The sequence below is a fragment of the Miscanthus floridulus genome, chromosome 6, assembly GCF_019320115.1.
Source record: "Miscanthus floridulus cultivar M001 chromosome 6, ASM1932011v1, whole genome shotgun sequence".
Classification (NCBI taxonomy): Eukaryota; Viridiplantae; Streptophyta; class Magnoliopsida; order Poales; family Poaceae; genus Miscanthus; species Miscanthus floridulus.
Genome location: NC_089585.1, coordinates 119,007,328 through 119,029,608, shown reverse-complemented (window position 1 = coordinate 119,029,608; position 22,281 = coordinate 119,007,328). Strand labels below are relative to the sequence as shown.

The 22,281-nt window shown below is 39.2% G+C and overlaps 1 protein-coding gene across 4 annotated transcripts in view; it reads left to right on the top strand.

The window, feature by feature from the left end:
* The first annotated feature begins 57 nt into the window (after positions 1 to 57).
* Positions 58 to 22,281, top strand: part of LOC136456737 (protein MOR1) — a 44,101-nt gene continuing 21,877 nt past the window's right edge. For 2 of the 4 annotated variants that reach the window (XM_066456687.1, XM_066456685.1), the window contains exons 1-18: positions 59 to 420; positions 574 to 679; positions 767 to 890; positions 1,621 to 1,700; positions 1,779 to 1,956; positions 2,038 to 2,102; positions 2,893 to 2,975; positions 3,068 to 3,153; positions 3,243 to 3,356; positions 3,606 to 3,725; positions 3,857 to 3,959; positions 4,390 to 4,526; positions 4,611 to 4,676; positions 4,777 to 4,891; positions 4,982 to 5,022; positions 5,539 to 5,610; positions 5,706 to 5,810; positions 6,394 to 6,499. In XM_066456687.1, coding sequence (XP_066312784.1) covers positions 258 to 420; positions 574 to 679; positions 767 to 890; positions 1,621 to 1,700; positions 1,779 to 1,956; positions 2,038 to 2,102; positions 2,893 to 2,975; positions 3,068 to 3,153; positions 3,243 to 3,356; positions 3,606 to 3,725; positions 3,857 to 3,959; positions 4,390 to 4,526; positions 4,611 to 4,676; positions 4,777 to 4,891; positions 4,982 to 5,022; positions 5,539 to 5,610; positions 5,706 to 5,810; positions 6,394 to 6,499 — 1,864 coding nt within the window. In that variant the 5' untranslated portion in view covers positions 59 to 257. Of the gene's footprint in view, positions 421 to 573; positions 680 to 766; positions 891 to 1,620; positions 1,701 to 1,778; positions 1,957 to 2,037; positions 2,103 to 2,892; positions 2,976 to 3,067; positions 3,154 to 3,242; positions 3,357 to 3,605; positions 3,726 to 3,856; positions 3,960 to 4,389; positions 4,527 to 4,610; positions 4,677 to 4,776; positions 4,892 to 4,981; positions 5,023 to 5,538; positions 5,611 to 5,705; positions 5,811 to 6,393; positions 6,500 to 6,790; positions 6,904 to 6,983; positions 7,072 to 9,985; positions 10,087 to 10,297; positions 10,406 to 10,513; positions 10,620 to 10,705; positions 10,786 to 10,871; positions 11,022 to 11,114; positions 11,191 to 11,275; positions 11,401 to 11,484; positions 11,746 to 11,833; positions 11,909 to 11,996; positions 12,079 to 12,322; positions 12,445 to 12,517; positions 12,611 to 12,682; positions 12,761 to 13,987; positions 14,084 to 14,185; positions 14,288 to 14,393; positions 14,496 to 14,577; positions 14,761 to 14,840; positions 14,953 to 15,283; positions 15,361 to 15,460; positions 15,541 to 15,632; positions 15,699 to 15,789; positions 15,914 to 16,077; positions 16,198 to 16,263; positions 16,342 to 16,420; positions 16,580 to 16,650; positions 16,810 to 16,923; positions 17,022 to 17,096; positions 17,254 to 17,338; positions 17,453 to 17,559; positions 17,656 to 17,943; positions 18,016 to 18,106; positions 18,333 to 18,431; positions 19,035 to 22,281 lie in introns of those variants that run through there. The other 2 variants (XM_066456689.1, XM_066456688.1) reach the window with 2 other exon arrangements.

The window sequence follows — 22,281 nt, the reverse complement described above, 5'->3', positions numbered from 1 at the left end:
GCTCCGCTCCCGACGCGACTCCAAACTCACTCCATATTTCGTTACCATTTCTCACCTCCGGAAATATATTTTTGCCTTTTTATCTCCCCTCGTTCTCCCTCCCCCCGCGCGCTCTCTCTCTCCACCCCCTCCGATCCAAACGACCGACGAACGCCGCCACCCGAATTCGAAACCCTAGGCGGCCGCTGTAGAACACGTGAGGCTATAGTGCCGCTCGTTCGGCGGAGCCGGCCCCGCGGCGGCGGCAGCAGCCGGCCATGTCGACGGAGGACGAGAAGCTCCTCAAGGAGGCGAAGAAATTGCCGTGGGACGAGCGGCTGCAGCATAAGAACTGGAAGGTGAGGAATGACGCAAACATCGACCTCGCCGCCCTATGCGACTCCATCACCGACCCTAAGGACGCCCGCCTCCGCGAGTTCGGTGAGATACCCTCCCCTACGCCTCCCGATCCGCCCCATTTCGCCCTCGGATCTGCGCTAAGCTCGATTAGTGCGGTTCCGTTTGCGGATTTTAAATCACTTTTTGGGTGCAAGATCTGAAGTCCAGCGTTTTCTGTTCTACTCCGGTGGTTAGGGCCGTTGTTTAAGAAGACGGTTGCAGATTCCAATGCGCCGGTACAGGAGAAGGCGCTCGACGCCCTTCTCGCGTTCCAGCGAGCTGCTGACGCCGATGCATCAAGGTGCGTGCCTTCAGCTGCCAAGTCATTCCCCTTTATGCTTCTGATTATTTATCATCTTCAACGATTTATGGAGTTGGCTTCTCTCAGATACGCAAAGGAGGTTTGTGATGCAATCGTGGCCAAGTGCCTCACTGGTCGACCAAAGACTGTCGAGAAAGCTCAGGCTGCATTCCTCCTATGGGTGGAACTGGAGGCAGCAGAGGTCTTCCTTGTAAGTTGATCATCAATCCCCTAACTGTTATGGCTGTGAGCTGTTGGTGAAATGCATGTGCATACATAATACTAGTTCTTTTTTGTTCACTTGGTTTTCGCAACATGTGGTGAAATGTTCCATGTAGTTGCAGGTATTATTGACAGTTTGGCATTGTCTAATACACCAACTATCAATACTGTTACAAATGCTAAGCCTATGACATAGGATTATGTGCTGCATTCCTTCCGCCAGATGATTTACATTTTCAATTAGCAAATAGTTGTTCACATTAGCAATTTCTAGGCACTCCTTATGAATAAATGTGACAAGCATAAAAGTCATTTCTCTTGTTTGCCATTCAGGATTCACTGTGCTCATGGGTATCATGTAACAGTAAAAGCATGCAACATATTGATTGCTACCATTAAAAAGGGTTTAGCTACTACCTGGCGGTCTTTCTGAGCGAGACAACTTATTGCTCTCGTTAAAAACATTTGTGCATTTGATTTATGGTGACGATAAACATTTTCTTTAATTCCCAGTTTGTTACCATTTTGAGTATCTGTGTTACATCATCTGTAAGCAACCTCTTCCCCCACAAGTCTTATGAAACAGACACTGTTCATGTTTTGTTTTGTTTGCTAACCAAAAACGCATAATTGCACGTCTGTTTAATTCCATGTTCCTTCTTATAACTATGTATAGCATGGTAACTTGCTCAAGAAACTACATATTGTTGTGCTGTCAGGAATCTATGGAGAAGGCCGTGAAGAACAAAGTGGCTAAAGCAGTTGTACCTGCTATTGATGTGATGTTTCAAGCACTCAGGTATGTTCCTAGCTGGTTCTTTGGCTCCCTGATTTGGCAAGTTCTTGTCAACTCTTACCAACATCTTTCCTCTGCTAGCGAATTTGGAACTAAGGTAGTGCCACCCAAAAAGATTCTGAAGATGCTTCCTGAGCTGTTTGACCATCCAGACCAGAATGTCCGGGCTTCTTCTAAGGGTTTGACACTAGAGCTTTGTCGGTGGATTGGCAAAGACCCTGTAAAGTCTATTTTATTCGAGAAGATGAGAGATACCATGGTGCGTTATTCTTAAAAAGTTTAACATGTGCAATCGTGTTCTATCACTCAATAATATAACCAATATTCGTTGTGTTTACAGAAAAAGGAGTTGGAAGCAGAATTGGCAAATGTGTCCGGACTTGCTAAGCCAACTCGAAAAATAAGGTGTTTCTATTTTCGCCTTTTAAAAACAATTCTTCCTTTTGTTGTAATTAATCAATTAGATGAAAACACTTATGGCCTATTCATGGTTCAGATTGTAGGACTGTGATTCTACACAACCATTTGAAACGCCAGCTGAAGTTAACTGTAGTACTATTTATATTTATATTTGAATAATTATTTGCTTGCCTTGAGAGTCGGTAGATAGCCTGTGGATTATGTGTTGATACTCCATTTTGTTATGTGATGGTAATTTATGTAATTTTTGCATCTCATTTATGATATATCACATTGTTTCACTGCCATCTGTGTATTTTAACCAAAATACTAATAAACAACCTTAAGGGAGTACATAGGCTTGGATTACTTAGACTTCTATGAGGAATTTTCAGTTCATTGATATAGCCATTGAATTTGTGTCTTATAGGATGTAGTGGGCAGATTTTGTGGAACACACACAACTTGTTTAAACTTGTTCCTGATATTATTTTTGGACTGAACAAACTGTGTTAGTTTTTGGGCCCTAACAAATGTGTTAATGCTGCATTAGCTTCTTTTGTATTTATGCAATTTGTGGGTCAGTGTAGATTGTACTGTTGAACTGCTATGTATTTATGCAATTTGTGGGTCATAAGGAATGTGTAGATTGTACTGTTGAACTGTTATAGATCTGTTTGAAATCACCTGTACAATGTACATAATGCTAACGAAGCATACAGCTTGCTATGAATATGATCTTTCTTTGACTTGTTTCATGATGCATTGAAAGTGGTGATTTGGCACTGTGTTCCAGATCCGAACAAGAAAAGGAACTTGAGGAGGAGGCTGTGCCAGAGACAAGTGGGGCTAACACTTCTGAAGAGGCAGCGGCAGATGGTGCGTTCTTCTGTGGATTATTTATATGGATATTGCTGTTGATAGTTTGTTCAAACTAATGATGGGAATACTTGCACAATTCTACTTTGCAGCCCCTGTGGAGATCGATGAATATGACCTTGTTGATCCTGTAGACATTTTAACCCCACTAGAAAAGTCTGGATTCTGGGACGGTGTGGTATGTGATCTGTCTTGAATGCACACTCTATTGGTCACACTATCATATGAAAAGTTGTTATTATATTGGTTTTTGATGTCTGATGCCAGAAAGCAACTAAATGGTCGGAGAGAAGGGATGCTGTGGCAGAGTTAACCAAGCTTGCTTTGGCAAAAAAAATTGCTCATGGTGATTTTCATGAAATTTGCCGGACACTAAAGAAGGTCAAGTCTCTGAGATTGTTTTTTGCCTGTATTGCATGATCTTCTAGATCCTTGTGATATGTTAGTTGTTCAAATATTCAGCTACCACCCTTTGGGTGTTTGTATTATTTTCTTTTTGATGAAGTCTTATAATTAATTGTGGGATCATTTGGCTTAGAAATTAGCACTTTTATCTAATCTTGAGTGTTATGTGTTGAGGTATTCAATATTTGCTTTTTTGGATTCTTATGGTAGTTTTTGGTACTGCAGCTCATCACAGATGTTAATTTGGCTGTTGCGGTGGAAGCTACTCAGGCAATAGGGAATTTAGCTAGAGGTTTAAGAGCCCATTTTTCTGGAAATGCACGGATGCTCCTTCCGGTTTTACTTGTAAGAAGAACAACGATCCTTTTTCCTGAATAACTGAAACTTGCTATTAAATCCTTTTGTTGCTTTACTGTGTGGACTTTGATGCCCATTGAAACTTGCATATTTCTGTTTGTCTTGATTCTTTTCAACAGGAAAAATTGAAAGAAAAAAAGCCGACAATGGCAGAAGCACTAAATCAAACACTTCAAGCAATGCACAAGTCTGGCTGCTTTACACTTATTGATGTGATTGAAGGTTTGTAATTTTCTAGCAATCTTTATTGCACATGTTTGTCTGTAGCATTATTTTCATTGTTGTGGTTGCTTTTTGGTCTGAAACATATTTTGATTTCCTCTAAAGCATATTATTGTGTAACCACATTCCTTTCACTAAAATGCACCATAGGTCCCAATAAATTTGTATAGTTTGTTCCCTGAACCTGAGAATTGCGCATTTAAGTTCCCAAAACCTTTTCAAAGCAAGATTAAATCCGAATTAGTTTGAAATATTCGATGACTGATAACTTTTAGATGCTGACCTTTTGTAACTTAATAAGTAATTAAGGGAAAGCTACCAAAGGTTGGCCAGAAAAAAAGTATTTACAATTCTTGTTGAATCTCAAGACATGAACCTTTCAGCTTTGATCAAAATCTGAGCAAGAAAATGCTGTCTTTTGATAATGCAGATGTTCGGGTGGCTGTAAAAAACAAGGTGCCCCTTGTTCGTTCCTCAACGCTGACCTGGGTTGCAATTTGCATTGAAACAAGCAATAAAGCAACTGTACTGAAGTTGCACAAGGAATATGTTCCTATCTGCATGGAGGTGACTAACCACTTGATACTTCTAGCGACGTCTCTGTTTTTAGTTCTGTTTTGTATTTGTGCTGATCTGTTTTTCAATATGTAGTGCTTGAATGATGGTACTCCAGAAGTACGAGATGCTTCTTTTTCTGTTTTAACTGCTATAGCCAAGGTTTCCTTCTTGAGAGCTTGCATTTCTCTTCATTTCATTACATGTATCAAAATGTAGGTTTAAAGCCTGGATTTTTTTTTGTTACTCTTGCTCTCTATAGATGGTTGGTATGAAACCATTGGAACGATCCCTGGAGAAATTAGATGATGTGAGGAAAAAGAAGTTATCAGATATGATAGGTTCTTCCAGTGACACTGTTTTGAGTTCAGGGACAGGTTAGATTTGCTTTTGTAGTTTTACTTGTATTTAAATGGACCAAATGTCTCTGTTTTGGACTAATTTCTGTACAAACCGCACTTTTCCAGCTCCAATCACAACATCAGGAGCAGCCACATCTGCTCGCGGGGTATGTTCATTTATCTTCTAATTTCAATTTTATATGATGATGTTTGCAACCTGTCAGCCTTCCTCTCCCAAGTGCCTATTTACAGTTCTTGTGCTGTGTTGAGGAATTCTTGTTAGAAAATTCACCATTTGTGATTGGGTTTTGTTAGTTATGGCTTAAAAAAATCTTTCATGTTGTTGCTGAGTAAAAAACTAGAAAATGGGACAGTGCTTTCAAAAGCTTAACAATTACTAGTTATATCAACTTTGTTTATCAGAACAATGCTTATTTGTGAGCAGTTTTGTTGATCAAATGAAGGGCGGGCCTGGTGCAAGCGGTAGAGTCTTACCGCCTGTGACCGGAAGGTCCCGGGTTCGAGTCGCGGTCTCCTCGCATTGCACAGGCGAGGGTAAGGCTTGCCACTGACACCCTTCCCCAGACCCCGCACAGAGCGGGAGCTCTCTGCACCGGGTATGCCCTTCAGTTTTGTTGATCAAATGTTTAACAACCCAAGTAAGATTATTCTATATCTTACAGGTTGCAGATAGCAAGTCAATGAAGAGATCTGCCGCAAGCATGCTTAGTGGAAAGAAGCCTGTCCAGGCAGCGGTTAGTCTTTTTAGATGCATATTTGATGTGTAAGTTTCTAGTATTTGAATTTGTGCACCATGTTCTTATGTGGGTATTGTTTTCCTTGTTTCCAGGCTGCTACCAAGAAATCTGGACCATCAAAATCCACTGCAGCAAAAAAGACAGATGGTGGATCACAGTCTAAGACATCATCTGCTCCTGAGATTGAAGACGTTGAGGTGATTTGTTTGTTGGAATCACACCATTTCCTTGTTCTGATAAGGCCTTTGTGATGTGCATGACTGTGCCTTTACTAAAGAAGCATTGTTTGTTAGTTTAGGACTTCCATTTTATCATTTCCTTTTTCTGAAAATTTTATAGTCCTTATGAATACTCGTATTCACAATGTTTGTTGTTTTAGAGTTGGGTACTACTAAGGAGCTAGATAAAGCGACCATCTTACACTCAAAGTGTTCGTGCATGAGAAAAACGTTAGTTAAATTTGCAAATTACGGAAGGGCAAGACTGGAAATTGCTGTCTGAAGATGTCTAGAAGTTGCAGGACAAGTATTTGAATATTGTAAAAGAGTAGAGAACATCAAATGTTTTAGACAGTAGAGTAGTTTATTTTGGCCCAAAGATACTAAAACAATGGATTTAGATGAACTTTTATTCCCCTTTTACGTCATCTAGATATTTAAAGGACTAATTGGTGTTGGATTTTTTCTTCTTCTTCTCAAGTAGTGGATACTAGATAAAAATCATTAGTACTGATAGTACATACAACTCATGTATGATATTTATTGGTTTGATCTTTTGCAGCCGGCAGAAATGAGTTTGGAGGAAATAGAAGAGAGGTTAAGGTCTGTTGTGAAAGCTGAGACAATTTCCCAGCTAAAGAGCTCTGTCTGGAAAGAGCGCCTTGAAGGTTGCCGATATCCCTGTGTTGTCTATCCTGTAGTTATTGTCTATTTGTTTGGTTTCAAAGAATTAACTTGAATCGCTTGTTTTGTTTGTACTGTTCTGTGCCCGGCAATTGTTTTCATCAGCTTATTAGAATAACTCATAATTCTCACACTTGGTTGAGACCACAAAACAGGAAGCAATCTTATCGTGACAGTTTTATTTGTATGCTAAATGTCGCTCCTATTTTCTGCTGTGAAGCTTTAAGAAAGAAGAAACATCTACAGTGAGAATATAACATTACTCTGTGTGGCAGCTATTGGCATACTCAAGCAAGAGGTGGAAAGTCTTACGGAACTTGATAAGTCCGCTGAACTTCTGATTCGTTTGTTGTGTGCTGTGCCTGGATGGAGCGAAAAGAATGTTCAGGTTCTTACTGTTTGGTAACTATTTTTTTGTTGAGTGAAATATCCCTTTGCTACGGAAGTAATGCCATTTAAATGAAACAGGTACAACAACAAGTTATAGAGGTCATCACCTATATTGCCTCAACTGTAAACAAATTTCCAAAGCGATGTGTGGTTCTATGCCTTCTTGGTATGGGCCCCTCTACTTCTCCATGTACTTTTTCTATGTAATATGTATATCTTGCACCCAAAAATAAGATTGAGTTTGCTTTCATCAAATTACCCACCTAATCTTAGCAAACTTGTCGACAGATTAAAACCATGATTTTCTGAGCTTTGGTGACAGTAAGTATAAATAGTTACTCTCACAGAAACTGGGTTCTAGACTGCTGGTTGAACCTAAGTTAGTTTCCTGCCTTAGTTTGGTTGATGGGCTCATAAGCACAGGCTATTGACTTACACCCAGGGTCCGGGCTTAAGACCTTGTTTATGAATGTTTAGATTCACTGTATAGGTGCCCTTCAGCTGCCTACTTAAATTAGGCATAATGTTCTACTTAATGTGTCCCAAAATATAAAGATTTCTGTGCTTATCCTAAACTATCCTAAGTTTGACCATTATTATAGAAATGAAGAATAATATTTATACAGTGTCAACAACAACAACAACAACAACAAAGCCTTGTCCCAAACAAGTTGGGGTAGGCTAGAGTTGAAACCCAGCAGAAGCAATCAATGTTCAGGCACGTGAATAGCTGCCTTCCAAGCACTCCTATCTAAGGCTAAGTCTTTGGGTATATTCCATCCTTTCAGGTCTCCTTTTATTGCCTCTACCCAAGTCAACTTCGGTCTTCCTCTGCCTCTCTTCACGTTACTATCCTGGCTTAGGATTCCACTACGCACCGGTGCCTCTGGAGGTCTCCATTGGACATGTCCAAACCATCTTAACCGGTGTTGGACAAGCTTTTCTTCAATTGGTGCTACCCCTAATCTATCACGTATATCATCGTTCCGAACTCGATCCCTTCTTGTATGACCGCAAATCCAACGCAAGATACACATTTCTGCGACACTTATTTGTTAAACATGTCGTCTTTTCGTAGGTCAACATTCTGCACCATACAACATAGCAGGCCTAATCGCCGTCCTATAAAACTTGCCTTTTAGCTTCTGTGGTACCCTTTTGTCACATAAGACATCAGATGCTTGCCGCCACTTCATCCACCCTGCTTTGATTCTATGGCTAACATCTTCATCAATATCCCCGTCTCTCTGTAGCATTGATCCTAAATATCGAAAGGTATCCTTCCTAGGTACTACTTGACCTTCCAAACTAATATCTTCCTCCTCCCGAGTAGTAGTGCCGAAGTCACATCCCATATACTCAGTTTTAGTTCTACTGAGTCTAAAACCTTTGGACTCCAAAGTCTCCCGCCATAACTCCAGTTTCTGATTCACTCATGTCCGGCTTTCATCAACTAGCACTACATCGTCCGCGAAAAGCATACACCAAGGGATGTCCCCTTGTATGTCCCTTGTGACCTCATCCATCACTAAGGCAAACAAATAAGGGCTCAAAGTTGACCCTTGATGTAGTCATATCCTAATCGGAAAGTCATCCGTGTCTCCATCACTTGTTCGAACTCTAGTCACAACATTGTTGTACATGTCCTTAATGAGCCCGACGCACTTCGTTGGGACTTTATGTTTGTCCAAAGCCCACCACATAACATTCTTTGGTATTTTATCATAAGCCTTCTCCAAGTCAATAAAAACCATGTGTAGGTCCTTCTCCCTATACCGCTCCATAACTTGTCTTATTAAGAAAATGGCTTCCATGGTTGACCTTCCGGGCATGAAACCAAATTGGTTCATAGAGACCCGCGTTATTGCTCTCAAGCGATGCTCGATAACTCTCTCCCATAGCTTCATAGTATGGCTCATCAACTTAATTCCCAGGTAATTAGTACAACTTTGAATATCCCCTTTATTCTTGTAGATCGGTACCAATATACTTCTCCTCCACTCATCAGACATCTTATTCGATCGAAAAATATGGTTGAACAACTTGATTAGCCATACTATAGCTATGTCCCCGAGGCATCTCCACACCTCGATTGGGATGCCATCCGGTCCCATCGCCTTATCTCCTTTCATCCTTTTCAACACCTCTCTGACCTCAGATTTCTGGATTCTCCGCACAAAGCGCCTATTGGTATCATCAAAAGAGTCATCCAACTGAAAGGTTGTGTCCGTATTCTCACATTTATACAGTGTCAAATGAGCATAATTAGATCCACTATGAAATGTATTTTATACTTCTTTGACTTCCCAAATGTCAATACTTTTCTTTATAAACTTGTTCAATCTTGGAATAACTATCCCTTCAGTAATCATATTTATACAGTGTCAAATGAGCATAATTAGATCCACTATGAAATGTATTTTATACTTCTTTGACTTCCCAAATGTCAATACTTTTCTTTATAAACTTGTTCAATCTTCGAACAACTATCCCTTCAGTAATCTCTTCTGTTGAAAAGTCAAGCAAGGTTTGGAATTTAGGATAGGCTTGGAACTTAGGTCTCATAGTTTAATTTGATTTAATTTCAACAAACTTCTGAATAATTTAATTTCAACAAATCTTTATTTCTAAATCAATGACTATCAATCCGCTGATGGGACTTCTTCAGTTTTTTTTTCTTGGATACAGAGGAGAAAATTCTATTTATGGATTTTGAGTTTAATATACTTGCCTGTGGGCCTTAGTTTAGGAACTTGTCTCTGATGTGCTATAAGAGGGATCCATGCCATTTTCTGCAACAGTTTATTCATAAATAATGTAGCATGGAGCTTCATCTTGGTACCCTGTTTCTGTCTAGCTTGTTTTTGTGCTTATTTTCACATCTAATTTTGGATGTTCTAGTATTGTCTGCTGAGCATACAAGATGCAATTCGTTTGGTTGCATATAACCTATTGTTATTTATATATTGGTCATACTTTACCGTTTTTAAACATATTTGAAATGTTTCCTGTTCAATTCTTGGTCATGTGCTATATTGATTTTAGTAAATTTGTTAACACCTGATTTGCTATTTTCTCAGGCGTAAGTGAAAGGGTTGCTGATATAAAAACACGGATCTTTGCAATGAAATGTCTCACTGCGTTTTGTGAGGCAGTGGGTCCTGGATTTGTGTTTGATAGGGTAAGAGATACCATTGCACTATTATTGTTTTTGTTCAAAAGGTCCTCCACATTTGTTTAATTAACCCAATTAGGTGATGTTATATGCTGGTCTTCAATAAATTCAGTGTATGCATTGTCAAACATCTTTTCAATATTATTCTGTGCTTTAGATGCACACTGCTTATATGATGTTTGACAACTACTATAATTACTCGTAATTATTTGTGTAGCTTTACAAAATAATGAAGGAGCACAAGAATCCCAAGGTCCTTAGTGAGGGTATTCTTTGGATGGTCTCTGCTGTGGAAGACTTTGGGATCTCCAATTTAAAGCTAAAGGTGCACTTTCCTATGCTTGTTTGCTCTATACTTACAGTGTTACCACACTCTTGTTCTTATCTGTCTTTGTTGTTCCAGGACATGATTGAATTTTTTTTTTGAAATCAGGACATGATTGATTTTTGCAAAGACATCGGTCTTCAGTCTAGTACTGCTGTAACAAGAAATGCTACTATAAAACTAATTGGGATGCTACATAAGTTTGTGGGCCCAGGTCATCTTCTTGTCCTCTTATATTTTTTTAATATGTTATGATATGATAGTCGCCAGATCATGTTCTTGAAATAAACCATCCTGCAGATATTAAAGGATTTTTAAGTGATGTTAAACCAGCACTTCTAAGTGCCCTGGATACTGAATATGAGAAAAATCCTTTTGAGGTATGCTGTGTTAGAGTCACTGTTTGGAAAATGCTTACTTATTGTGACTTTGATTTTCACCGACATCAGTTTGGTTCAATTATTAGGGTGCTGCTGCTGCTCCGAAGAGAACAGTTCGAGTTCTGGATACTGCAGCTTCCGCATCTGCCGGCTCGTCTGATGGGCTGCCACGGGAAGACATTAGTGCTAAGATTACACCTACTTTACTAAAAAATCTAGGCAGTCCGGACTGGAAGGTACTGGGCTCTTTTAAATTATTTGATTTATTCTGTAAGTTTCTTGGATTTTATTTGTGATATTTGATATTATGCTTATACGTGAATTCACAGGTACGACTGGAGTCCATAGACGCAGTCACCAAAATTGTGGAGGAGGCTAATAAACGTATCCAGCCTACAGGAACAGGTCCACTGATTATATTCATCCCAAGCGACTATAAATGTATTCGTTCAACTTGTAGTAAATTGTCTTGGCCATCTTATCACTGCAGCTGACCTGTTCAGTGCGCTTAGAGGCCGTCTTTATGACAGCAACAAAAATTTAGTAATGGCAACCTTGTCCACTATTGGTAGCCTTGCATCTGCTATGGGACCTTCTGTTGAAAAGTCAAGCAAGGTTTGGAACTAAGCTTGATTTCTCTACTTCTGCATGTTTATTTTGGTCGCTACAATAACTGACAACTGTTTGTTTGTTATGAAGGGTATTTTGGCAGATGTGCTGAAGTGTCTTGGTGACAATAAGAAGCATATGCGAGAATGCACTTTGACTGCTCTAGATTCGTGGGTTGCTGCAGCCCAACTTGACAAGATGGTTCCATATATTATAGTGTCTTTGGGTGATCAGAAAACAGGTTCAGAAGGGCGAAAAGATCTCTTTGATTGGTTGTCTAAGCATGTTTCAAAAATGGGTGATCCATCTGAGGCTTTGCCTTTGTTGAAGCCATCTGCATCTTCTTTGATGGTATTAGTCTAAACTGATTTTTTTTATTGTTTTTTTGTTTGATTTATAGCAATGTTGTTGTTCAATGCTATACCCTTCTTTTGAAAAGGATAAATCTTCTGAAGTCCGCAAAGTTGCTGAATCCTTTATGAATGAAATTCTCAGGATCTGTGGCCAAGAAGTGGTATGTTTCATCCGCCTATTCCATTCATTCATCTTTCCATTTAATGCTGCAGCATTCTCCCTACAACTGAATTTATTGTTTGGTCTAGGTTGGAAGGAACTTGAAAGATTTGCCATCACCTACTTTGGCCATTGTATCAGAAAGGCTGAAACTGTCTACTGTACATGAAGGTGGTGTCTTACAGATTGTGTATTGTAACGTACTCCATTCATTCTAAATTATAATACGTTTTGGGTTTTGTAGATACATAACTTTTGCTATGCACTTTGATATACACCATGTCTAGATACATAATAAAAGCAATGTATCTAAAAAAGCCAAAGCATTTTATAATTTGGAATGGAGGGAGTATTTGTTTTCATGTACTTGTTGAAATTTTTGTTCTTGGCTTACTATTGTTGCTTATTTCATCAGGATTTTCTGAATCTGTTAAGATGGTGACAACAAGCATGAGTTTGCCATCAAAAGCAGGTTTGAAGAACAATAAGCATGGTCCTAATGATCGTGGTTCTAATGTGGGCAAACCTGTGTCCCAAGTATGTGTTGCATCTTTCTTTGTCTTTGTGGATAATGCTATTGATACCTATTTTCTAACTACTACACTATCAGAGAGGACTTCCAGCTAGAGCATCTGTTACTATGGTTTCTACTCAAGACCCTGCACAATCCCAGGCATTATTTAACATAAAGGACTCAAACAAGGTGAGCAATCATCAGGCCCTGCAACATCCCTGTATTATGCACAGGTCTAATATAAGTTTACCTATTGATCAGGAAGAGCGGGAGAGGCGTGTTTTGGTAAGAAAATTCAAGTTCGAAGAACCGCGTCGAGAGCAGATTGATGAACTAAAGGTTTGTATGTATATTGCATAAACGGGAACTGCTTTAAGATTGTTACATTTGCATCCTGTTATATTCCTTATTAGAATTTTCCAGCTGAGTACTCATATTTTGATATATCAAATGTCCTCAATGATAACAATGAGAACTAAGCTGTTAAAACGGATGTTATACTTTCGTGCTTGCATGCAAAATTCTATGGTTACAGTCGGACACAACTCGATCAAAATTCATGGTAGGTAGGTGCTATGAAGTTATGTAACTAGAAGCGGAAATCTGAACTTTTTAATCAGTTTACATTTACATTAATACAAAGCAAAGATCTATAGCCTGGATATGTGGTATTAAATGATGGTGTTGCCCTCAATGATAACAATGAGAACTAAGCTGTTACAACGGATGTTATACTTTTGTGCTTGCATGCAAAATCCTATGGTTACAGTCAGACACAACTCGATCAAAATTCATGGTAGTAGGTGCTATGAAGTTATGTAACAAGAAGCGGAAATTTGAACTTTTTAATCAGTTTACATTTACATTAATACAAAGCAAAGACCTATAGCCTGGATATGTGGTATTAAATGATGGTGTTGCAATGATTGGCCCCTTAGAATGAAAAGAAAATCCTTTGTCTGACTGGTATTAGAAATGATCACCCAGATTTTTTATAGCTTCAAATATCTGAATTCAAATATGTAATCCTTAAAAAGTTGGATGTTCACCAAGTAGATATGTTAAATTGGTGTAGATGAACTTGATATTAAAACAGAGGATGAAATATAGTGGGTTTATAATAGTCATCTTTGTATGTGGGTCCCCAATAAAAGAACCAGTCTCTAGAGAAGTTACAAGTGACCAATGATTACTGAGAAATGATGCAAGAGAGGTTACCGTCTTACCGGCTGGTTTCTTTGTGCGGACACTTGTAATAATTCGAGTGAAACATCTTCAGTTTTCTCTAAGTTAATGTTGGTTGTGAATTCATAGTGTCTCAGAAATCTGCTTCTGCTGATAGTCTGCCTTCCTTTTGCCCGATGCAGTTTACTACTATGTGAACATATCAGCTAAATCTCCTTGGAATAACATTTTATGTGCAGATTGATTTGCTTAAGCATTTCTGATCTTTAGTGTGTTTGGATTTAGTGTCTACCTTCCTTTTGCCTGATCTAGTATATGAGTTACTACTGTGTGAACATATACCTATCATCTAATTTCCTTGGAATAACATTTTATGTGCAGATTGATTTGTTTAAGCATTTCCGAGAAGATGTAAGCTTGCGATTATGGAACTCAGACTTTAAGAGGCAAATAGATGGTATTGAATTGCTACAAAAGGTTGGAAGTTGATCACAATATTACTTAATCTCTTTATTAGAGTGATTTAACATAGTTTGTTCCTGTGAATTTTCTTGTTTTGATGCTATTGCAACTGTGCAGGCACTTCCTTCGAGTGGGAAAGAAGTGATTGAACTTCTTGACATACTATTAAGATGGTTTGTCTTACGCTTTTGTGAATCTAACACAACATGTTTGTTGAAGGTGAATGCAAAGCACTCTTGTCAAGAATCATGCTGGCCTTATTTCTTTTTGTTGCGGCACAATAAACTAATTTGTTTCCTGTACTGTGTACTACTTTCACTTGTAGGTCCTTGACTTTCTTCCTGAGCTTTTTGATATTCTAAAAGACCAGTCTTACATGTTGACAGAAGCTGAAGCTGCAATTTTTCTTCCTTGCCTCATAGAGAAGGTATGATTAGTACAAAAGTGCATATTGGATGTGTTATCATATTTCATATTACAATCATGACCAAATTACTGTTGTTCTGCAGTCTGGTCATAACATTGAAAAAGTCAGGGAAAAAATGGGGGAGCTGATTAAGCAAATGGTCAACATTTATTCTCTTCCCAAACTACTTCCTTATGTTCTTGAGGGGCTCCGCTCCAAGAATAACCGGACAAGGATAGAATGTGTTGATATTATTGGATACTTCATTGACCATCATGGGACTGAGGTCTGAATTGCTATCTTCACCCATTTGCCAGTTAGGTGGTCTTGCTTTACTTATAGGAGATGCTTGTTTTTGTCATGCAGGTTGGTGGGTTGATGAAAAACTTGCCATCTGTTGCAGCACTGACAGCAGAGCGTGATGGTGAGATTAGGAAAGCTGCCCTTAATACGCTTGCAACAGCCTACAAGAACCTTGGTATGCACCCCACCCTTTTCTTCCCTTTTGAGCAGATGATATTTCATTTACATTTGTAGCTTCTTTTGGTGCATAATCAATCAAACCCTTCTGGTTCTCAAACTCAACATTTGAGCCTTTCCATATGCCCAGTCTACCAAAAAATCGAATATTTTCCGTATCAATTGTCTTGAACAGTTTATTTGATTTATTTGACATTTGTGCTTGTGTATTTGCAGAAGAAATAAATCATTGCATATACTCAATTTAGCAGGATGTCTCCTTTTGCAATATTTTATACTATTGAATTGATTTGCATGAGCCTCATAGTATACTTTGTTTGACAAAACAGGGGATGATGTATGGCGATATGTTGGAAAACTCTCAGATGCCCAAAGAAGCATGCTCGATGATAGGTTTAAATGGAAGGTTTGTTTCTATAATCAAACATATGATAATATTTTACAAAAAGGTACTGCAATCACTTTACGACTAAGAATGTACTATATTCTGCCTGATGGTATGTTAGGCAAGGGAAATGGATAAAAGGAGAGAAGGAAGGCCTGGTGATGCTCGAGCAGCTTTGAGGCGTTCACTTAGGGAGAATGGGTTTGTTCTTTGTCTCTGAATCTTGCCATTTATTTATTCCTATTGTGATGGCTGTTTTTTTAATTGTCCGTACTTTCATTTCATGGATGTAGGTCTGATATAGCAGAACAAAGCGGAGAAGTAGTCTCCCGTTCAGTGACAGGATCAATGATCTCAAGGTGCTCCAGGCTCCAGTTGTCTTATTGTGCTCTTTGTATGTTCTTATATACCATTACATAACGCTACCTGTCTATGCTTGACTATCAATAGGGACTTCGGATATGCGGATGCTCATATGGATAGGCACATGGTACCTAGGCAGATTCCAGCTGCAACTGGTCCTGCGGACTGGCGTGAAGCTCTCAAGACAGTTGCATTGGGTTTGCCTGAGCAGGTCATGCTGTCTGCCTGTCTATCACTTCCCATAGTTCTCCCACCTATCCCATCTCCTTGAGGCTGTGTTCTTTATTTTTTATATTATATTTCTACATATCAAGATTTTACATTCACTCTTTAAACAGAAACATTGGTCTGATATATGCTTTTAGTTTTCTGCAGTCCGTGGAAGGTATGAAAGTTATATGCCATGAGCTAACGCAGGCAACTGACCCTGAAAGCACGGTGCTTGAAGATCTTATTAAGGAAGCTGACAGATTAGTGTCATGCTTGGCTGTTATGGTTAGTATTTGTTGTGTTATTCATGTTCTGTTTTCTTAAGTCTTATTTTGATCATGGATCTTGCAGGTTCCAAAAACCTTCAATTTTAGCTTATCTGGGGCCTCTTCAAGGTCTTGCAAATATGTTTTAAACACACTCATGCAGGTTTGACATGTTTGTGTTTGGCCCTTTACCTTCTTTATGGCAGATTTTGTTTATCTGAAATCTTGGGCTATTTTAACAGACATTTCAGATCAAACGTCTTGCTCATGCTGTGAAGGAGGGTACCCTTGACAACCTTATTACGGAGTTACTTCTTTGGCTTTTAGATGAAAGGGTTCCTCTTATGGATGATGGCAGCCAATTACTCAAAGCACTTAATGTTTTAATGCTTAAAATCCTGGTATGTAAATTTCTATTTCATGCTCTCCTTTGCTCTACCTGTGTTTTCTTTAATGGCCCTGTTTGAAACAGGATAATGCTGAGAGAACATCCTCGTTTGTTGTGCTAATTAATTTGCTGAGGCCTTTGGATCCTTCAAGATGGCCATCGCCTACACCAGCAGAGTCTCTTGCTGTAAAAAATCAGAAGTTTTCGGACTTAGTTGTCAAATGTTTAATTAAGTTGACAAAGGTACATTATTATCTGCTTGACACATGTTCCTGAATCTCTTCATGACATTACATCTGATGCTTTCCTGAATTTAAACTTTACAGTACTTCTGACACTCTGCATTCCATCTTTCAGGTTCTTCAGAGTACAATGTATGAAGTTGACCTCGATCGAATTCTTCAGAGCATCCACATTTATTTACAAGAACTGGGAATGGAAGAAATACGGAGAAGGTCTGCCTCCCTTGGATAGCTCTTTAACTATTTTCTTGAATTTTGGTTTAAATAGATATTCTGTATAATCTGTAGGGCTGGTGCTGATGATAAGCCATTAAGAATGGTCAAAACCGTATTGCATGAACTTGTGAAGCTTCGAGGGACAGCAATAAAGGGTCACCTTTCAATGGTTCCTATAGATGCTGAACCTCAGCCAATAATTCTAGCATACATTGATCTTAATCTCCAGGTAGAACTTGCTAAACTACCGTTACCAACAAGCTTATTCGTGCAACCTTTTTTTCTTGCTAAGCAACATTGTTCGGTCGTTGTAGACCCTTGCAGCTGCTAGAATGCTGACGCCATCAGGACCTATGGGTCAAACTCACTGGGATGCTGCGTCAAACAATCCAAATCCATCTAGTCACTCAGCTGACGCGCAATTGAAGGTGCAACTGTCTTCTCTTTTTTTAGCCGTGCTTGCTTGTGACACAAATGCTTAAGATTAAGGCAGTGATTTCACATGTTTTTTTTCCTCTTATGTGGCTATGAACAGCAAGAGCTTGCTGCTGTCTTCAAGAAAATTGGTGACAAGCAAACATGTACTATTGGCCTTTATGAACTGTATCGGATAACTCAGCTCTACCCAAAGGTATTATTCCTAGTGTTGTATTATCCGATGGCATGTTAAATATCTGGCATGTTACTTGTCAAGCTGAGGCCTGATGGATTAGTCATTTAGTTGACATGATCAAAGAGAATATTAGTGTACTTCCACTTTAGCACTGCTTATTCCTTGGGGAACTATTTGTAAACTGGTTTAGTCTACATTGAGGATTTTAATAATGTGCTGTGCATATTTCCTTTGAAAGTGTATCTTCTATTGAGCATTCAGCTTCCATATTTCTGTTCGTAATCTGATCTGCCATCATTATCTCAGGTTGATATATTTGCTCAGCTTCAGAATGCTAGTGAAGCATTTAGAACCTATATCAGAGATGGGCTAGCTCAGGTTTGAAACCTCAGTCATGGAGGGGTTTGAGTTTGCTATGTTAATGTCGTTTGAGGTACGATTGAATTTAATTACATTGTTTACAATGCAGGTGGAGAAGAACGCAGCAGCTGGAAGAACGCCCTCTAGTCTTCCATTATCCACACCGCCCCCAATAGCAGCAATACCCTCTCCAAAGTTTGCACCATCCCCTGTTCACACAAAATCAATTGATAGCAAAACGGATTATAACGAAGATAATGCCAGTGGTGAGACACTACCCTTCAGAGGTCAAGGTGACGCTACCGACCAACAGACTGAGAGATACCAGACCTCAGGTCCCCATCCTACACTGCCTCAATGCAGTTGCATGCATAATTATATATGCTATCAATGTTTATGTGATCTGATTATTGGAATCATTATTTCTTTACCAGCAGGGACATTGGATGCTCTTAGGGAAAGGATGAAAAGCATTCAAGCTGCAGCTATAGGTCATTTTGACGGAGCTCAGGCTCGGCCGTTGGCAAGTATGAACGGAAGTAATATGCTGCATGGGGGAACACGATTGGATGGTGAACCCCAACAACAAAGCAATATTCCACCCATGGATGAACGAGCTCTATCTGGGCTGCAAGCACGAATGGAGAGGCTAAAGAGTGGGTCTATGGAATCACTATAGATACGAAGAGAAATACCAACCATTGTAATTCATTGTAAATTTGAGGCATAGTGATGCTGCTGTTTGTAGATAGGTATTTGAATGTCGGAAGAACTACATGGCACGGGCCGACATTTCGTGACCCCTGTGCCAGGTCAAGCCATTCTTGCCGAGCCTTTGGGTGCAGTTTTAGATAAGAGCTAGCCAGATGTTTTCCTTGTAGCTACTCCATGAAGGGCTAATTAGTGTTGACATATTTTGCCGTACTGTATTGGTTTTCCTGTGGTGTACAGCAATAGAATTTTTCATTCTAAATTAACTGCAAATGTTACTTGTGAAATGTACGGTTTTCAGAATGCATATTCGTGGTTTCGTTGGTGTGGTGGAAAAATTATGGGAGTGTTTGGATTCTGAAATGGTGTATGGATTGGAAAAAAAGCTATTAAGTTTGACACCCTTTGTTTTGTTGTATTTGAGATACCATCCAACTGTAAAAGAAAGCCTATTTGGTTTCAAGTCAACTATTTTCCAACTTTGATCAATATTCAATAATATCTATATTTTATTCTAAAAAAAATCTATATTTTACAAACTGAAAGCAGAAGATTAGCATTACAACATGTCGTGAAAACACTTTCATAAAGCATAACTTTGTTTTAGTCTTTAGAGACTTGTACTACCACGCTACCTTGTCATAACACAAAAAAAACATGGAGATTGCAAGGATCATGTTTTCATTTTGCGGTGAATTGTTGCAAGTGGCTACGGTGTTCTCCCTGGTACATGGATGATGATGTAGTCTAAGAATTGACTATCATTAAAGCACCAGGCTCTCCTTTTGTTGTTTTTAGGCTATGGATTTACGGATATTATATAAACTCCATATTAAAGCACCGTGGCGCCCCATGTCACGCTAGTGCAAGTGGCACGACCAAAGGAGTGAGTTTTGCTTAATCTTTTTGGGTATGCAGGGACGGACCCACAGGGTATGCAGGGTGGGCCACCGCATACCCTGGGGTCCGCCAGTCATAGAGATAGGTAGAAATTTTTAATGTAAAAAAAATAAGAAAGAAAATTTTCACCGAATTACATAAGAATTTTTTTTGCTGCGCATACCCAGAGGTAAAAACCTAGGTCCGTCGCCGTGGGTATGGCTATTATTAAAATATTAATTAAAAGCGATTAAAAATAAAAAAGTCCCCTAGCAGGCCATGTGGGCTAAAGGATGATATAGCAGAACAGGGGGCAAAAGGTTGATAACTCTGAAGGCCTTCAAAGGCTACCATGTGAAGAAATGAGGGGTCTCTACCTCTAAAAGCGGCAACAATGCTAGCTTGTTGTGACGCCACAGCACTTAACCGTTTGAGATAGAGCCTGTATTTCTGCATATCACACAACACTAACTTATTAGGCATTAACATAAATATGTACCACAATTTATATATACCCGCATGAGATAATACAGGTGACTGCTTTCCAGCTTAGTCCACTACTTTTTTTTACTAAAGGTAAATGGTAGATTGACGGTGGTAAAATTGGAAACATAAGCAAATGAGGTAAACTTGTACTTTGTACTATGTATACAAGTATACCACCAATCTGGAAATTTGTAGTAGTTTGTATAAAACCTTAATCTAGTCATCGGCATGGTCGAAAGCAGAGTAAGCAATATACTTTTGCATGAACTATTTCCATATTTAGGGTTGCAGAGGAATTAAATAACATGGATTTGCACCAATTATGTAAATTGTTCCAAACCAACTGAACAAATACCCAAACACAAAAACATCAAAATTGAAATAATATCTTTCATGATATTTTAGCACCAGCCATAACAGCTACGGTAAGCAACACTTGGTTTTATAGATATTAAGTAAGTGAATATTTTCACAATAAAAAATCTGATGGTTTGGCTCATGATGCTGGACCGACTTCCAATTAAGGTTTTGGTTCATAACGTCACATCCATCACAAGCTAAAAAATAGACAGAGGAGGAAGTAAAGCAGTAACAACAATCTACTAGCTACTATACCTAAACAGGAGACCCCCACTAAAGATTTCTCTGTGATTTTAGAGAGCCACTTCAGCTGTATGGCCCTTTGCGAAAAAATACTAGCTAAAGCCTGATTAAGGATGATATTAAGGAATACATCTAAAATAAGCATGAAGTCAACTTTTAGTGGTCTAACGGTGGTGGTGGTGGTGGTTACCACTAGTGATGAAGACTCAGTCCCGATCTTCATGGAGTAGGATCACGAACATGATAACTAGTTCTAAAATAGCCAAGATAACTTGTTGCAAGCTACAAATACCTAGTGCAACCTAATGACACGCACAAGAAGCCAACCACCGGCTCTATATAGCAGCCTGAACCAAGGACTCGTCCAACCACACTCTCAAAGAACCAACCTACGCAACCTGGAATCAACGGAACAGAAGCACAGATTGGGTGACAATGACGCGTCCACTTTTGTAAGTCCCATGAAGGAAACTGCAAGAGCAAATGGGTAGATATCACTCTCTGAAGTTTGTTAGCACACAACTAAATAGAGGGGTTTGTATATCGATTATCAAAAATCTTGCTTTGTTTGGATACAAAGAGATATATTTATTAAGAAACAACCCTATTGGTTGGGTATGAATTGGTCTTGTAGTTTACGAGGGTGAAAGGTCTCCACGAGATGAATTCTCGGAAGTCTAAGCACGATTGTCGGCCTCCTAAGCAGTCTACACTAATATGGTTATAACTCCTTGTTGGAAGTCCAAATGATGCAACGTTTGGTTGCCTTGAAAAATAGACTTGATAAACTTTTCATCAATTTATAATTTGCAACCCGGATCTTCATAGGTTAGTGTGCATAGCTCGTGACATTTGATGCATCTTTCAGCAAGCATTGAAGTCCAACAGTTTGTTGTGACTTTGAATAATTGTTCTCCATCTTTGTGTAATCCTTTCTCCAATTATGTAGCATACATGCTGGTCTCTCTGTAGACCTTTTTGTACTCCCTGTAATGCATCTTGGCTTGGATGAAGAGTTGTTCCATAATATGTATTCTGTTGTCATCTTCTTTTAACAAATTTCAGCTTGCGTTATCAATGTCTTCTCATGCCTAAACCTTGTCAATCAAATACACAACTGTTAGGTAGTATAAAGTTAATGTCAAAATTGAAGTATAGTTTAGAAAGGAATGAGTTCACCTCTTTGATAGATATATTAGGCAAGTGTATATTAGCCAAGTATATAATAGGCAACGGCACAAATCAGTGTGATTAGCACCTGCTATGTAAAGCATGTACATGCCTGTTATACCCTGCCATATTGGCTATATATATGAATGTCACCCCCCCATGTTGGGCGCGTGGTGTTTCCCATTTCTCTGTCATTCTACATGGCATCAGAGACCGCGTGATCAATCTGATCCCGGACCTTCTGCTTCCGCCCCTTTCTCCTCTCCACCTTTTCCCGCCGGCTGACCTCTGCAGCCGCCGTCCACACCATGTCTGTCACCGCCGACGGCTCACCGCCGGCTGTGCTCGTCCACCCCTACACCGCCGTCAATGTGAAGACTCACATCCCGGTGGTTCTGGAGATGAAGAATCCCAACTTCACCAAGTGGGCTTCCT